At 49.0% G+C, this 19,058-nt stretch overlaps 1 protein-coding gene across 2 annotated transcripts in view; it reads left to right on the top strand.

Moving 5' to 3' along the window:
- Nucleotides 1-19,058, top strand: part of RANBP17 (RAN binding protein 17) — a 1,522,743-nt gene that overhangs the window by 178,855 nt on the left and 1,324,830 nt on the right. For both annotated transcript variants that reach the window (XM_078653359.1, XM_078653358.1), the window contains exon 4: nt 15,804-15,970. In XM_078653359.1, the coding sequence (XP_078509485.1) occupies nt 15,804-15,970 (167 nt within the window). The remainder of the gene's footprint in view (nt 1-15,803; nt 15,971-19,058) is intronic.

Here is a 19,058-nt window from a genome sequence, read left to right as displayed (position 1 = left end):
AGAGGACCGCGGCAGTGCCAGCAGGCCAAGATGATGGTTTCACGAAGGTGGACCGCGGCAGCGCCAGCAGGCCAAGACGAAGGGTTCACAGGGCAGGGCTGCGGCAGCGCCAGCAGTCCGTCAAGGATGAGTTCTTCTCGGTGACTCTCGACTCCAGGATACAACTGCTTTCCTGGTCTGGAGCTGCCCCAGTTATAGGTCTGGTCCCCTTTGATGTCCGGACCCTCGCGCCTGGAGGTCGGGAGGTCTGGAATGAGGGAGTCCAGACACCCAGCAGGGGGGTGGAGCCAGCGCCCAGGGAGGCCGGGGGTGATCGACACCTGGCGGAGGAGAGCCGTTGACGACTCCTTCTCCCATTGATCTGCCAAGTGGTCTCTTTACCTCCTGTGTGGAGGTTGGTGCCTCGATGTCGGGGCCTCGCCAGGCCCAGGGTTAGGGTCGAGTTGAGGCCACGCGGCCTCGTGCTGTAGTGTCCAAAGATGGCGGCTGGGCCGGGGCCATGGTGCTGATGGGGACCAGGGCCAGCCGGTACGGGAGGGTTCAGGAGCTGAAGTCCCGTTATGGACGGGTTGTGGGTTGCCTCGGGGGGTTGCCGGGGTGGTTCTTACTGGGGATTCAGGGAGAGCCGGGTCCGGGCCCCGTTGTGCGGAGGGGGGACGGCCCAGCTACGAGGCCTGTCCAACAACAGGTTATTTGGTCCTGAGGTAGATACCACCTTAGAAAAGATAAAAAAGGATACCGAAACTGCAAAATCCATGGGGGCTCTCCAGTCCCAGCAGTTTCGGGGAAGCACTTTTCATCGCTCAAGCAATAGAGGTGTTTCCAGAGGCCAAATGTCCCAGCAAACGCAATACAATAAAGGTGGGGCGCAGTCCTCTTACACCAAGCTATCGGGGCAACAGCACGAAGGGCAGAGGTCGTGGAAATAACAACTCCCGCTCCTCCGCCACCAGTAAACAGTGACGCCCTGCCACTGCCCCCCGACCATACTACACCTGTCGGGGAAGACTCCAGCAGTTCCTGCCCATCTGGAAATCCATCACCACAGACAGGTGGGTCAGGAAACTTATCCAGTTCGGTTATTGTCTGGAGTTAACATCCACTCCACCCAACATGCCACCAAAACACCGTCATATGTCCACAGAGCATTTGCACTTATTGCAGCAGGAGGTACTAGTCATGCTGCAAAAAGGGGCAATCGAGCTTGTGCCAGTGAAAGAAGAAGGCAGGGGAGTGTACTCCCTGTACTTCTTAATCCCAAAAAAAAGACGGATCCCTCAGACCCATACTGGACCTCAGACCCCTGAATCAGTACATTCTATCAGAACACTTTCATATGCTCAAACTGCAGCAGGTTCTCCCGTTGCTCAATCAGGGAGACTTCCTCGCAACCTTGGATCTCAAGGATGCCTATTTCCACATTCCACTGCATCCATCACACAGAAAATACCTCAGGTTCACTATTCAGGGTCGGCATTATCAGTTCACGGTCTTGCCTTTCGGGGTGACCACAGCGCCCAGGGTGTTTACGAAATGTCTGGCGACAGTAGCTGCGCACCTCAGGAGGCAGAACGATCACGTTTACCCTTATCTGGACGACTGCTTGCCAAGCAAAGTCGGCCCAGCAGTGCGCCGCCAGCATGTCCCACACCATTCACCTCCTTCACGATCTGAGATTCTCACTGCATTATCCAAAGTCACACCTTCAGTCAGCCCATGTGCGACAATATCTGGGTGCGACAATCGATACGCTGGCAGCCACAGCTCAGCCGAATTCTGTGAGGGTCGACAGCATTCAGTCACTGATCCAACAGTTCAGACCGCAACACTCGCTTCCGGCGAGAGTGTTCATGCAGTTGATAGGCATGATGGCCTCCTGCATCTTCATAGTCCCGCACGTGAGGCTACATATGCGTCCGCTCCAAGAATGCTTCGCTCATCAGTGGACTCAGGCTCACGGACAGTTGAACGACATAGTGTTGGTGACCGGTCGGGCATACAGCTCTCTGCATTGGTGGAATCCACACAACCTTTGCAAGGGCCGACCGTTCCAGGAGCCTGTGTCACAGATTATCCTGACGACAGACGCATCTCTCCAGGGATGGGGAGCTCATGTACTCCACTACACGGTGCAGGGACTATGGGCAACGCAGCAGAAAAAGATGCACATCAACTACCTAGAACTGATGGCAATCTTCATGGCATTGAAGGCATTCAAAGTACATCTCTGCAACAAAGTCGTGTTGATCCGGACGGACAACATGACGGCCATGTACTACATTCAAAAGCAGGGAGGTACACACTCTCCGCAGTTGTCTCATCTGGCTCAGAGCATGTGGAAGTGGGCCATTCAGAGGAACATCTTCCTCATGGCGGAACACCACCCGGGCAAGGACAATCAGATGGCGGATCTGCTCAGCAGGTACAGCCACCAGATGCACGAGTGGGAGATACATCCATCAGTACTCCGCCCGTACTTCCAGCAGTGGGGTCATCCAGAGATCGACCTGTTTGCCACAAGGGAAAACGCAAAATGCCAAAGCTTTGCCGCCAGGTTCCCTCACCCACAGTCGCAGGGCAATGCGATATGGATGAACTGGTCAGGCAGATTTGCGTACGCTTTTCCCCCAGCACCTCTCATACCGCTGGTGGCGCGAAAGCTAAAGCAACACTCGATGACACTCATCCTAGTTGCTCCAACGTGGGCACGCCAACCATGGTACACCACGTTTCTAGAACTCTCCGTGGTACCGCATCAAAGGCTGCACCTCACACCTAGGCTTTTGACGCAGAGCCGTGGCGACATTCAGCATCCAGACCCGCACCAGCTCAACCTGGCGATCTGGCTCCTGAAGTCTTAGAATTTGGCTACCTTGACTTGCCTCCTGAATGCATGGATATCATACGGGAAAGCCCATCACCAGGGCCTGCTATGCAGCAAAATGGAAGCAGTTTGTCATTTACTGTACTGAACACGACATCAACCCGCTAGATGCATCCATTCCCAACATCATCTGTTATTTGTTACATCTTTACAAATGCAATCTAGCATATGCTTCCATTCGGATACACTTATCCGCCATAGCGGCTTATCTCCAAAACAGGCAGCATCTCTCCGTTTTCAGAGTGCCTGCCATTAAGGCCTTCCTAGAGGGACTTAAACGGGTCATCCCTCCCAGGACCCCTCCGACTCCTGTATGGAACCTCAATGTGGTCCTCACCAGGTTGATGGGCCCACCTTTTGAGCCTCTACATTCCTGTGAGATTCAGTTCTTAACATGGAAAGTGGCGTTTCTCATTGCCATTACGTCTCTGCGACGTGTTAGTGAGCTACAGGCGCTCACTGTACAAGAGCCATTCATACAAATTCACTCCAACAGGGTGGTGCTGCGCACTAACCCTAAATTTCTTCCTAAAGTGGTTTCGCAGTTCCATGTCAATCAGACCATTGAGCTGCCCGCGTTCTTTCAAAACCCAGAGACAGTGGCAGAAAGTATGCTCCACACTCTTGATGTCAAACGAGCTTTGATGTACTACATCGATAGGACAAAGGATTTTAGGAAGACACAGCAACTCTTTGTTGCCTTTTCAGCCCAGCACAAAGGCAACCCCAATTCCAAAGCAGGTATAGCCAGGTGGATCGTTAAGTGTATTCAGATTTGCTATCACAAAGCTAAGCGCACTTTAACGGTCCCCCCCAGAGCCCACTCCACACGCAAGTTGGGGGCCTCCATGGCTTTCCTTGGTAATATCCCTCTGGAAGACATTTGTAGAGCATCCACATGGTCTACCCCACACACATTTACTAAACACTACTGTGTAGATGTGCACTCCAAGCAGCAAGCAGCTGTAGGGCAGGCTGTTCTAAAGACACTTTTTCAGACATCTGCAGCTGGCACAGGCGGCCGTCGTTAATGGAGGGATTGCTATTTATTCTATACTATAGATATGAATTCAGCAGCCCACATGTCTCGAACTGAATATGCTACTTACCAGTATGCATCTGTTCTTGGCATGTAGGGCTGCTGACATTCATATCGCCCGCCCTCCTCCCCGGCGCCTGTAGCGGCTGCAGAATTTACACTTATTCTTAGCATGGTCATCGCTCACACTGTTACACTCCATCTTCGCAACAATGGCTAAAAACAATCTGGGGATGGAGTCGATGCCCATGCGCACTGTAGTCCAGGGGAGGAGCCACCTATCTCGTGATACTTCGAAGACTCTTCCAGGACAACAATGTGCAATCATCCGGACCCAACACTAGGCGGCGATCTATGCTATAGATATGAATGTCAGCAGCCCTACATGCCAAGAACAGATGCATACTGGTAAGTAGCATATTCATTTCCATTTTTTGCTTTGGGATGCTCGCTCAGTATTAGTATTAGTTATCTGTGGCCATTGCACTACCCTAGTTTTCGACCAGGTAGAACATTAATGACTTTAGCATTATTTTTTTTAATTTTTTTTTTTAATAAACTTTTATTGAAAGAAGAAAAAAAACAAAGTACAAGGCAAAAAGAAAGGTATACATGGACATGTGTTCACATAGGAGGACACCTAGGCACGATATTACACAACAGATCAATAATACATATTGTGGGAAGGGGGCCAGTGGGCAAACCAATCAAAGGATAACAAAAAGCACACAAGACATGGAATGCCGGATCAGGGGGACAGAGGGACTTCGGGGTTGTCTACAAACGGAGGCGCACATAGATTTCCACGGTATGCGTTCCATTGGCTCCAGATACTATTCCATTTTCTGGGTGTGCCCCGCGCCACATACACAGTCTTCTCCCTGAACATACACCAGTCCATATTCTCCTTCCACACCGATACCGTGGGCGGGCGCTGGGAACCCCACAACTGCGCTACATCTCTTTTAGCAATCATATTCCCCAGGGTCGCCCACTGCGTCTGGGCCACACTATAATCATTCGGCTCCCACACATTCAACAGGCACCGCCTAGCTTCGGGCTGCAGCACCACCCCGTGACTCTACCCATCACAGTATGCACATTCGTCCAGAACCGCACCACCTCCGGACACTCCCAAAGTATATGGAGGAAAGTACCAAGCATCCCACAACCACGCTTACATACCCCGTCCGAGGAATAACCCATGCGGATCAAGTGCGGACCAGTGATTTATACACGATGTAAGATCTTGAGCTGAACGAAATGGACAGGGATCGCGACTTCCTTAGGCGAGGATAATGCAGCCTGCCAATCCTCGTCGTCCAGCTCTAAACCATCGCCGGTCCAAACCTCCCTAAGATACACTAACAGATCCACTCGGGTGTTGATCAACTTCTTATATATCAGGGAAATGGTACTATCTGGGACGTGGCCGTCAAGGAGCCTATCTTCAAAGGGGGAGGACTCGGGGAGGACAGTACCTGCAGGGAGAGCCGAACTCAAGGCATGGTGAATCTGTGTGTATCGGAAGAATTCCCTGTCACTCAATTCATATTCCGTCTATAGTGCCGCAAAGGTCTTGATTTTTCCCTTGACCCAAAGATCGCCCACGCAGCTAATACCAATCATATCCCATTTTTCAAACCCTTTCGTCTTACAGAGACATCCCAACATTTCAGAAGCATACAAGGGGGTCGCACGAGTCAATCGACCTTCCCAACCCACAGACGCATTCGCAACATGCCACACTCGTACAGCAACCTTGGTAGGTCCAGATAAATGCTTGCCCGCCGCCTTGGAGTAGAGAGCCCTCCTGTAGTCCCCGCCCGGTAGCAAATACTTATCCATCTCAAACGCCGGGTTAGGAGCAGGCGCGTTTGTCGCGTGATTGATCGCACTCAGTTGCGAGGCCCAATAGTAATGCCTAATATCCGGCAACGCTATACCCCCATCATACCAGGGAAGAGTGAGTTTAGCGAGGGAAATACACGAACGCCCATCCCAAATTAAACGTCTCTGCAAGCTTTCAACCTCCCTAAAATAGCTCGCCGGAATAATATCGAACGTATTCTGCAGCGCGTACAAAAACCTCGGCAGGGCCATCATTTTAAAAAGGGCAGCGCGCCCGAGCGGCGAAAGCGGCAACCCGCGCCAGCGCTCAACGTCGAGTCGCAATCGTTGAAGGGGGGGAAGCAGATTATGCGCGTAGCGAGCCGCAGGGTCTAAAGTTATAAAGATCCCCAGGTATTTAAAGCCCGTCGCAGAGATCCGAATGGGGCATCTGCGAGGCAGGGGAGGAGGACCATCCGAGAGCACGTATACACAGGATTTAGCCCAGTTGATAACAAGGCCCGAATTTTTCCCAAACGAAGTGAGCACATCGAACAAAACATTGAGAGATTTTCGAGGGGACGTAAGGTACAATAAAATATCATCCGCATAAAGCGAGACGCGATCCTCAAAGTCCGGTACCAACCGGATCCCCTTAAGCGAGGGCTCCCAGCGCAACCAGGCAGCCAGCGGCTCAAGGGCAAGAGCGAAAAGCAGAGGTGACAACGGGCAGCCCTGTCGCGTGCCCCTCCCGAGAACAAAAGACGCTGAGACCCGACCATTCACAACCACCTGCGCCAGGGGCTCCGCATACAAAAGTTTCACCCAGCCGATGAACCCGGGGCCAAATCCGAATTTCACAAGGGCGGCCCAGAGATAAGGCCACTCAAGAGTCTCAAAGGCCATCGTGGCATCCAAAGAAGCCAAGATGGCCGGTTCATGGAGCGACGCCACCCTCGCGAGAACACCGTGCAAGCGCCGCAGGTTAAGCGCCGTATTGCGGTGCGGGATAAAACCGGACTGATCCGGATGGACCAGGTCACTGATAACATTCGTCAGGCGGTTAGTGTGAGAAGTTGGCCTGATATATAGTGTTCACTATTCTAGTGATCACTTTGTATCATACCAAACAACCCTTATTGATGATTGGTTGTAAGTCAACCTTTCAGACCAGCTATCCTAGTAGCATGGACACGAGCAGTCTTCAGGCTAAACTCTAGAGGGCGTGTTAAGCCAGCTGTTTCACCATCACATATACCCCTTGAACACCAAGTGAAAGGACACCACACAAGTTGTTATAAAAATATAGGATATTTATTAATAACAGTTCTACCCTGAACTCTTTATGAGTCAGGGAGCTAAGCACAATACAAAACTCTTACGAAAATACTTTAAGTTGCACAATTTACACAAATGCCCGAGGGGCACGAAAAACCATATACACAAAAAGTGGAACGCGAAATACTAGCAGGTAAGTAACAAGATCCAGAGGCTTCAGGATCGCTAGGACTACCCTACTGAACCCTAAGGTTAGGAGCAGGAGGCCTAGGGAGATCGGGTGCAGAGTGTGCACTCTCACGCGGGATGCGGGACAAAGTCTATGGATGCTAGATTTCGTAAAGTTAGTGTTATCGGACGAATCCGACCAGTTAGGCTGAAAACGAAAAAGGATCTGGACACTTAGATAGTGAACCTACGTTGGAGCACCGAAATGCTCGAGTTACCTAGCCCAGGGGCTTCGGCTGCATAGGGTTCAAAAGACGTCGGGAATCCTCGTTACAGTCTATGTAGCCTGAAAGAAGAAGTTGCTGGCAGGCGACCAGTGATGAAGTTCGATGGGATCCAAGCCTGGATCGGAGTTGAAGATGACCTGAAAGCAGAGGGGACTCAGTTCTTAATCACTAGCCAGTGATCAGATGGGCACCAGGGTGGCACCGGATGAAGTCAGCTCGACCAGGTGAGTGGGCGACGCTTGGCTCTGCAGTCTCTCGGACCAGGAGGCGTTGTCGGCGACCAGGATGGAGGGGCGAGCTGTCCCACGAGGGTGTCTGCTGTCGGCGCTGCTGAAACCAGGATTGGAGCAACAAACCTTGGCAAAGGCAAGCCCACGCGGTGGACTCAAGATGGCGTCTGGAGTGGACCAGGAGGGTCCATGGTGCTCCTCTGTTGGAGGGGAGCAAGGGCCAGTCTGGAGCAACCAAACCAGCGATGGAAGTGTCGTGGTTCGTCGTCAGGAGGGCTACAAGCCAGCAGGCAAGTGGCCGGACAACGCGGTGAGCAGCAAAGAGCAGAAGGGCCCCACGCAGATCTCGTGGATGCTGGGGGGCTGGACTTCGGTGCTGGAGCTGCTCAGGGTTAGGGCTTCTCAAACCCCAATGCACTTACTCGAGGGTCTCTCGGGGGTCGTGCTGGTGAAGCGTCGTGCAGGTTTTGAAGATGGCCGGTCCCATGGGTCTCGTCGCACCCACGAATCTCAGCTGGGCTGGATGATGTAGGTAGAGGTCAGAGATGGAGGGAAAACCGGGTCTCGTCGAGCTGGGCAGTCTTGATCCGGAGGATGGACTTCAGCAAACCGCAAGAGCTTCGATGGTGCCTGCTGGTGCAGGGTGGCTACTCCTTAGCCACAAGAGAGAGTCTTCAGAAGAGTCAAGAGTTCCTTTCGTGGAAAGTAGTTTCTAGATTCAAGATTATCTAATTTGGGAAGGGGGCCTGCTCCTATCTTATACTAAGAAAAGGGGCTGGCACGCGACTAAGTCCTGCCCTATGGGTGGGACTAGGAGGCGGGTGGTTACACCCCTCTCCTTTGTTCCGGTCTCTCCCCAGCTCAGGGGCTGGTGTGCCCCAGGAACTGGTTTGAGCCGGCATATGCACAGTGAGCACCGGGGTGCCACTTGCAGTCACCTTCCTTTCAGCCCTGCCTACCTGGAATACACAAAATCCTGTCTGGGATGGTGCTGGCACCGCCCCTGACAGGAAACCCTTTGTCCATGCCTCCGTTGCTGGAAGGACTCCCAGCAGCAGGAGGGCAGACTTGTGTCTCGGTAGCAGCATCCATTTTGTGGAGCTGAGGCTATGTCTGACTTTAACCGGGGTTCACAGTTACATACATGTCGTGTCCCTCTAGAAGGGTGGAATGCTAACCCCATCGCCAGAATTGGCGAGGGGTTAGTATTCCAATTCGTATGACACCTTACTCGACATGTTTTGATAAAGCTATACCAAAGTTAGCATTTAACCGCGAGGATTATAATGCACTTAAGAGTATATGGTATAGCGTTATCATGGAACAGCTATTTGGACTTGGTTCCGCAAGCTGCAAACGGGCTCAGCTCATGCCAGAGCACCATCTCACATAATTCCAAGCACTCTGCCTTCAGGATTGATAAGGCCTGCCATAGGAGTGACTGATAGGAATATATGTGTCCATTTTAGGGTTAGATATAGGAATACTATATCTAAAGCAAAGGGTGTTTACACCACCTTGCCCCAGCTGTCGTGCAGCCAGTTGTGTCTGTTTGGGTGGCCAGCCAGGGGTGGCATAATACATGCTTCAGCCCCTGGTAGGCCCTGGGTACACCTATGCCCTGGATACCTAAGGTATGCTGTACAGGGACTGATAAGGTGGCCCAGTACCAATTGGTAAAATGCACCTAAGGTACATGGTTGTAATTTAGAGAGAGAACAGCTAGGCTGTGGGTCTGATTAGCAGGCCCACAGCCAGGAAAAGTCGTAAATCAGTGAAGCAAAAAGCAAAAATCTGGGGTGGCCATGGGATTGCAGACCCCACTCTCCTACAGTTAGCTAATACCTTAGCCAGAATTTTCGGTTCAGCGTTTAGAAGCGAGATCGGTCTATAACAGGAACAGCGATCCCGCGGCTTCCCGTCCTTGTGGATCACTACGATAGTAGCGAGATGCTGGTCACGTGTAAGGGAGCCAGAGTCACGGGACTCTAGAAACATATCACGGAGATATGGAGCCAGCGTGTCCGGGCACAGTTTATACAGTTCAATGGGTAGACCATTAGGGCCCATGGCCTTACCAGAGTTGAGTGAACGAATGGCAGTAGCCACCTCATCAGCCGACAGCACCACGTCCATCAGGTCTCTGTCAGCCGCAGACAGGCAGGGCAAAGTAATATCGCGAAGCAACAAATGAGAGTCAGCCTCCGGTCTGTCAGAGACCGGAGCATACACGGTTCGGAAGTGTTCCGCAAAGCATTCAACAATCGCAACCGGGTCAGTCACGCACACTCCATCAAGGTTCTCAATCACAGGGACTACACGACTCGCCCTCTCTTTCTTGTCCAGCCACGCAATCAATTTACCCGCCTTGTCCCAAACATCATACAGTCTGCCCTGCTGTTCCCTGCCCATGACCTTCGCAGCATCAGTAACCAGGGCCTTATAATCTAATTGTTTGAGACTGAGGGAATGAAGTTTGGCACGGGACACACCGTGCTCCAAATCACTCTCCAGTGCGGTTATCTCCGCCTCCAGACGGACCATCTCTTCATGTTACTTTTCTTGGCGGTGGCGATCAAAGATAGGGCCTGCCCACGTATCACAGTCTTAAACGCCTCCCACAATGATACAGAAGATGACACAGATCCCACATTTTCTACACAATAATGATCAAGGGATTTCACCAATTCGGAACGGGTCTTAGGATTGCGAAGAAACCAGGGGTTGATAGGTGCGACCCGTCCCTCATTACTCATGGTAGTATCCATGCTAAGCCAGACTGGGGAGTGGTCGGATATGCCCCGGGCGAGGTGCCTCACCTCCCCAACAAAGGAGGACAGCGGCGCCGGCAACAGAATATAGTCGAGACTGGACATACTGCCATGGGCTCCAGAGTGAAAGGTGTATTGCGCCTGATTCGGGTGCAGCAACCTCCAACAGTCCACCAGACCAAGCGTCTCCAGGAACCCACGTAGCCAGGATTGTGACTTGGGGAGATCCCTGAGGGGGTAGCGATCTATGTCACCGGAGACTACCGAATTGAAGTCTCCGCCTATCACCAAAATACCCTCAGGGTGCCCCAGCACTACACGCCCAAGATCAGCAAAAGTCGAGGTCTGTAGACCCGGTGGAACATAGACAGTGACAAATGAGACCGTCCGCCCCTCCCACCTACCAGTAAGAGCGGCATAGCGCCCCCTATCGTCAAGAAGCACAGCATCAATTGCCAAGGGGAGGGAGGACCTGACGAGGATACCCACACCCCTAGAACCAGAGGTGAAGCCAGAATGTGCCACCAGACGATACCCTCTCCGATTCATGGCATGGCACGTGTTCCCAACCAGATGCGTTTCCTGCAACAACACAATATCGGGGGAGAGGCGCCGCAGAAACTGCAACACCACACCCCGTTTTATCCTGTCTCCCAACCCATTGACATTCCACACATTAGTTTCAACCCACTAACCCCCATCCCAAAAAGATGTGTAGAGCCCACCCCACAACGAACACAATGACCCAATCAAGCAGAAATACGATACGGTGCCTTGAAAAAAAACCACAAACACCCAAGAACTCCCCACCACCCCCCAACGAGAACCCGTTACAACGCCCCCCACCCTGCACCCCTGCGGTAAACTCAAAAGCCACCCCAACTTGCAGTGTGCCTGTCGCCCCATTATTAAACTAGTCTACGAAAAGAAACCCCTGAGGAGGAAAGAGTCCCACTCCCCCCGCCACCCCCGGGTACATAGCAATAGGACACAGTAATAGGTGAAACATCGAACCCAGCTAAATAGTACGTGAATGTTCAGAAATCAGGAAACAGAATGTCACTCTCGTTCCGATATGCCACCCTCGTCTCCACCCGGATGCCCGGTTGAGTCAGTCTGTTTGGGGAGGGTATCCAGCCAGTCACTAACTCCGTCAGGACGATCAAAGAAGAAAGTCCAGTCTTCATATTCGACACGCAGCCTGGTTGGAAAAAGCATTGCATATTTCAGGCCCAAGTCTCTCAGCCTTCGTTTCACTCCCTGAAACTCCATCCTTTGTCTCTGAACAAGCTGCGTGAAGTCCGGGTAGAAACTCACCGTTGTATTCTCAAATTTGACGGGGCCACTTACTCTCGAGGCCTGAAGGATAGTGTCTCTGTCTCTAAAATTGAAGATCCTGGCGATGATAGGTCTCGGCGTGGCGCCCGACTTCGGTTTTCCGCCCGGCACTCGATGGGCACGCTCCACAGCAAAGAATTTACTCAGGCCTGTGGGGGCCAAATGATTCAAGACGATGTCCTCCAAGAGCAGATCAGTTGCGGAGGCACCAGAGGACTCGGGAACCCCGACAAGGCGTATGTTGTTGCGCCCGGCCCTATTTTCAAAATCCTCCAGGCGATGGACCATGAGATCGTTAGAGGAGCGCAAACGTCCAACTTCCGTCTGCAGATCAGAGACATCAGTCGTGAGGCTAGAAGTCTTCAGATCCAGAGACTTGACCCTTTCATTGGTCTTCGACAAATCAGCTCTGATCAAAGTAACATCAACTGCCACAGTGTCTATTTTGAGGGCGAGAGCCTCATATTGCTGACCAATGGAAGTCTGCATGTTGGCAATGGCGCCCATGACGTCCTGCAAGGTCAATTCGGCCATCGTAGGTGGATCGTCAGTGGGGCCCTCAGAAGCTCGACTGGCACCACCAGGGGACCCCTTGGGTTGGGTATAGCGATCCATGACGTTGGTTTGAATCGGTCCCCCGCATAGAGGCGTTTTAGTCTTCCGCTTCTCGTTGTCAGGCCTGGTGGTCATGTTGAATGGTGAGCCCCGAGGGGGCCCGCGAGACCTGGTGAAAATGGCCGCTCACCCACCGACCACCGCAAATAACGAAAGTGGGCCAAAAGGGCAGAAGCAGCAGCTCAGCCCAACACCCGGACCCTCAGAACAGTTGGTGCATAGTCAGGCAGCAAAGTTAGGCTGGACCCCGATGGAGGAGCGAGGCAATAACGCAGTCAGAGAAGGCAGCGGCTCAAAAACGAAACCGAAAGTCAACGCAGGGCAACAGGGGGAACCCCTCAGGCCGCTGTTGTTCAATTACTCCCCGGCGTCTTGGCGTGCCAGCTCCCGGTGTCGCCGTGGGGCGGGCCTCCAAAACCCCGGTCGGCGTATCTGCGGTTCCCGAAGTCCGAATGAAATTTGGAAAACAGCTTAGGTATCAGCTGAGGTACATCTGCAAGAACCCGTAATCAAATCAGGATATCGTTCAGGATATAAGCGGAGGGCAGCAAGGGACTCAGGAGCCCTGTGCCTACGCTGCCATCCTGGATGCGCGCGTAGCTCCTCCTCCCGACTTTAGCATTATTGACCTTCAGTTTTTGAAATTATTGTTTTGAGATTTAGTGCGAGATATGCATCTTATTTTCATAGTTTTCAAAATTCTTTTGTGCTATGCCATTTTGCACATTTTCCTGCTACTTAGTGTTTCAGCACTTTGATTATCTTTGCTTATATGATCTTTTTGCATCCTGTGCTTAGTCCTCGGAACTTTGATTATCTTTACTTTCTATGACCTGTTTACATCGTGTTCCCTTCTGCCCTTAGATTGTTTATTTTTCTTGTGTGTGCCTTGGCAAATATGTGCTGTATTTTCAGACCCTACAGGATTAGCTTAATCTCTGACATTGAACTAACCAGGTGGTCTTTTCCATGTAAATATTGCAATAAGAAGCAGGTCCACCTGCCTGCTATTATGCAGTCTACACCCTTAGCCCATCCTTGAATATAAATTCCTATTAGAAATCTAACATCCTTTTAAATGATTGTTCCTTTGTTAAACCTCCTTGACTTACACTCTTGTAATTTATTTCTTACCTCTTTATTAGTTTAATTTTCGTATGGGCTGTGTGTCCATTACTGGTTAATAAATTCTTGTGTATGTAATAGTAAATTCCTAGAAATGGGTACATCTCAGTTCTGCTCTTTTGAAATAGTTAAATGTGGATGTTCTTAGGAATGTGTGTTGTATTGCATGCCTGTCTAAGAGAATGAATGCTTCCTGTCCTGGTGGAAGGAGATCATGTCCCGATTTCCATGTTGTGGGTCAAATCTTGCTCCTTAAAATTCGAGCACAGGCAGCAACATAGCATCATTTTAGATTAGCTTTCAAGATCTCCACTAACTTCTGCTATTGCTCTGTACAGCACACTGACTCTTTTTACCGTGAAGCTTTGCTGTTTACACATTTTTGCAGTAAAATGTAACTGACAAATGGTGTAATAGGAAACAAGGTAGAGGGCCTATTTTTGCTCCATGGAGTGTGGGATCAGGAGCACAGCTGAGGCAAACACAACTCCTGTCTTCCTGGCAGATCTGCGAGAAGCTGATTATGCTGGGTTCTTGGAGGAGCAGTTCCCCAGTCTTGCATCTAGGTAGAGATGGCTGCGTATTAGCTGCCTGTCTCTCTCTTGGCTGACTCGATATTGAGAGGCGAGACAGTGGTGCTGCTTCTAGGGTGTGCTGCTTGTTTGTGCTCTGATGACCTGTTGGCTGGATGCACCATTGGTCTGGGATCTGGAACCAACGCGGTTATCCTCGCCGGAGCAGACAGATTCAATCGGACTGCTCGTTGTCATCAAAGCTGTTACATAAGGTATTATCCTTGGCAAAGCTCGCCTCATTTTGGGCCAGACTTATTTCAAGCCTTTCAGATCCAACCCCACTATCGACACAGCATCGCGCCCCACTCCAACTGCGCCCCAGCTTTGACTCCCATCTATTGCCCAGTCACAAGTACCAGTGAGCCCGGCCGGGTTCACTGTGAGTACTTTTGTTTCACTTTTCACCCACAGGGTTGACACAGCACACCAAACGTGACCTTCATTGTATAAAGCAGATGTCCCCCAAATCTTGGTCCTGATGAGACCCTCTATTCGCAACAGGGTCGAAAAGCCGTCGACGATAAAAGGAAAAATAACCTTGCAAACATCACTCATGATTGTGTAAAGTGTCTGTGCATCTCTCTTGTATATATTCAGAATGGTCGCTTTCCTTGAAATAATAATTGCACAGAAACCTTGTAAATACGATCACCAGTAATCACTCAATTGTTCTTTTGGTTCTTCACATATACACTGGGGACACTTTTTACACTGAAATATTCCTGTAAATGTATAAATCTTGATTTATGTATGTAAATATAATTGCATTATCAAAAATTCTTCGCTGTGAGCCTCCTTTTCTCTCTTTGACATCCCACTTAACCCTTGTTTATTATTGCTATTATGCTCTATTGTTACTATACAAAGAAATTATATCACTCCACTGGAACCGCTGTTTCCTATATAAAGTATACACCCTGGTTCCATAGTGAGTAGGGTTCCCTTGTTCTTTCATTTCGTCCTTTTTTACACACCATACAAACCGTAAGACTATTCTTTTGATTTTGGTTTATAAAGTGAAAGGCCCACTTGTGAGTTTGATTATTTCGTAATTGCCGAGTTCACTTTTGTCTTCGTTGTGGGGAAGAACAAAAGAAGCCAACCAAGATGGATGAATTTGTAAGGCTTGAGTATTTACCAGTTGGTGTTCAGGTGTGAGGGACTCATTCAGACAAACGTTTGAAGACACCCAAGGCATATCAGTCAAATATGCTGAAGATAGTTAAAGCGGCCGGTGTTAATAAAACACTAGAAAACAATGTTTGGGCATAGACGACCGAGTCCAGAGCAGAGTTTCTGCAGGTGAAGACTGAACTACTCCGAAAAAGTCCAATATTCTTTTTACTATACTAAAATGACTTATGAGGGTTAGGGCAACCAGAACTGTCTTTTGCCTGTCTATGTAGAAAACAACATCTCAGAGTTATGCATGCAGTTAAAAAACAGAAGGGCATATTATGTGCCAAAAAACAGAGGACTTTTATTTGTTAGTGCTTATTTCTTGACAATTTATCAAAGTGTTTTGTACATTAGATCATTTGTTGCGCCCAGTCCAATATTTACATAGCTGCGTATATGTCATTTTTCAATATCTGAATTTCACTTTATAATACATTTGTTTTAATATCTAATACATAACGGTGTGTAACTGGTTTCATTTCAGGGAATTATATCTTGAATTATGTGGCGTCGCAGCCCAAACTTGCTCCGTTTGTGATCCAAGCGTTGGTGCAGGTGATTGCTAAAATTACAAAATTAGGATGGTTTGAGGTTCAAAAAGACCAGCTGGTGTTCAGAGATGTCATGGCTGACGTAAAAAAGTTTTTACAGGTAAGAGACGTCAAACAAATTGCACTACCATACTTAAAAATGTACTTTTTGCGTAAGAGTTCTCAACAATATGTCTTTGGGTTTTAATGCCTGTCTTTCAGTAATTCTTGAGAGAGAAGTGTCAACAGATGCTGAAGACAAGTAGAGCATTATGTAACTAATGTATTCCATTGCGAATACATTAGTCTTAAAACTGGAAACGTGGGTCTATTTGAATAATAGTTTCCCTAAGTTATGATATAAAAGTCTGTCTTGCGCCCCGAAAGGCTTCAGACCCTCTTAGACTAGTACAGAAGTGAACGAAGGCATCTTTCCTTGCTAATGACAGTCTTAACCAGGAGAAAATGTAAAATAAAGCCCGCAGGTTTTCTTATTTAATAGAAAACATGAATTACAATTCGAATGGCCTTAGTACCAACGAAACCCACCTTTTAATCCTCCTTTTTCAATACTCAGTGGCATTGCTCCACCGTTAAGCAACGAAGAAACGTTTGTGTTTGTTTTTACTAAGAAGAAAAAAAGTAATTTGAAGTCAAACTACTTTTAACGTCTTAATTAGACGGTAGAGTCAAATGAAAAGTAACTTTAATCAAAGACACACTATTTAAATATATGCATAATTTACAGATGGTTAGCTGTTGATGGCTCATCAGTCTGTTGAAGTTGTAATGCTGTGAGTGTGATAAATCTGAAGGGATGTCTAGTGCCAAGTGATATTAGTAATATGGCTGTTAAGAATATGGGAAAAAGTTCAACAGCAGTGTCTGGTAGAAAGAAAAAAGTAGTTACTGTGATATTCTGTGAGCTAAGGCGCACCCAGTACCATATTATTGGTAAATTTGATACCAGATTCCTTACAGTGGCAGGCAATGTTGGTATGCAGCTTTGAAGGAAACACCATCTTGGCTTCAGAAATTCTGAGAAACAGAGAAGAATAAAGGCTGAATCAAAATAACCTGTCACTAAATTTGAGTCGGTCAGCCAAAGACGAGCATCCCTTAAAGGAGTACGTTCAGCAGTGACCAGCATTGCACTAGTGTTGTACCTGGTCTGCATGATGTACTTGAAATGCTTTGTGTATTGTGTGTGACCCTCCCAGTGCCCTAAACTAACTACAACTTGTGCCCCCACAAATGGAAACGTGGTCTTAACCATAACTACCCAGTTGCGACCACCACTGGGTAATAGATATATTTCCACTAAACCCTAGTAAAAGGAAATGCGTATCTCTTCCTTCATTAGTAAAGTTGATTTCACAAGAATACAAAGTGTGGAGGAACAAAACATTTAGGATATTCTGGTGCTCTTTACAGCATTTGGTGCGAAAAACTTACCCGGACTGTTGTTACCGCCACAGGCCCCCTGCATCTGGTGCCGGTCTCCCCCCGCTGCTGCAGCTTCCTGACACCACTGCACGGCCGCCGAGAGGGGGGGACTACATTCCCCAAGAGCCTTTGCGACCGGACGCAGCACACGCCCATTCTGCGCCCGGTGCCGCATAAAAGGTCCTAAGAGCTCCCGCGTCGCAGGACGCGTGCGGGCGCCGGGCTAAGCCCGGGCAAAGGGCGGGCCGTCAGAGGCCGATTGAGGCCGGGCTGGGCCATCTCTCCAACGTGCTGACTGGACCGGGGGTGGACACTAAAAGGTACTGTTTCTAGAACTGATTACAGCTACCCTAAGAACAATGGCAAAACGGCACCAAAACCTTTGCTAGAGAAAACCCGTTCAACTATTGACACTTATCTGACAAAAGCAGGTAATGTCCTAGCTGAAGAAATTGATCGCACGGAAAGACGTTTATCTAGGGGATCTAGTATAATGTTTAGTGAACAGGCCAGTCTAAGTGATGATCCCCTGATAGTTAGTAAGGATAGATCAATCACCCCTTCAATGGTTACAACCCCATCTGCTACAATAGGTGTTCTAGATGGCGAAGTCCATACTGATGTAGAGCAATCACGTTTTTCAGTTACACCTAATTTATCTATTTTGAAACCCTCACCTGTCTCCCCAATATTATTAAAAGGGCGTACAAAGAAAACCTTAGGGCAAGGTAAAACGGGGGCCAAAAAGGATAAGAAAATTATTACACGGGGGCATCAGCTATGTTAAACAGTAGATTAGGCTCTAACAACGTTATAGGTGACCTAAGTATAGAAGCAATGTTTGGGAAGTTAACGGAGCTCCTTAGGCCACTACATGAGAAGGTAGATAACTTAGCTAGAGAAGTGCACAAGCTGAGTGGGCAAATTGACAAATGCAGTTTGAGAGGCCAATTAGCCAGTCCAAGGGTATCCACTACTATAAACAAGCCCAATGAAGTGCCTAATCCAGTCATTAATGGAAGCAGGCCTTCATTAGTACCTAAAGTGATCAGGGAAAACGGTAATGGGAAGGCTTCTAGGAACGATCTATCCCCTAGAAGAACCCTGACGGAAATTACCCCGTCAGTACAGGTACCACTACCTACTAAGGTAAATGATAAACCGAATCTAAGAGATGATCAACCAACGGGGGCTAGGAAACTGCCAATATATGAGACTAACAATATAAGACCGGTGGATTTATTGGCACGTAGTACAAATAAGCGCGCCGCATCTATCAACCTTCCACCTGAATGTGGGGCTTACATGGCTGTTCTTACAAATGTGCCTAAACTTCCAGAAGATCAGTTAGAAACCCATGAAACACTTAAAAACAAAACACTACAATGGCTATCTAAAAATTGTGGTTTCCCTGTGGAAAGGGCTGGACAGATAATAATGACCCAAAGGGTGGGGTGGATCGGCCCTCTTACCAAAAAGTGTGAGGGTGATTGTATAATAATACATTGTAGGTCCCCCATTTGGGCTCAGAATACCTTACTAAGTGCCCCCCGACCCTCATGTTGGGACTTTAAAACAACCTTTTTGCCTTTGGGATATTTTTACAGACACTTGCTGGAGAGTTTCAATGCCGATAACCCTAATCCAAACTTTTGTAACTTCAACCAGAGGGCTATACCATCAATATTACCCCCCGCTTTACAGTACTCCTATATAATAGATTCCAGGCACTCAGCCCTCTGGAAGATAACGACTGACATCCA

This window comes from Lissotriton helveticus, chromosome 7 (assembly GCF_964261635.1).
Source record: "Lissotriton helveticus chromosome 7, aLisHel1.1, whole genome shotgun sequence".
Taxonomy (NCBI): Eukaryota; Metazoa; Chordata; class Amphibia; order Caudata; family Salamandridae; genus Lissotriton; species Lissotriton helveticus.
This window is presented reverse-complemented; position numbering and strand designations above follow the sequence as displayed.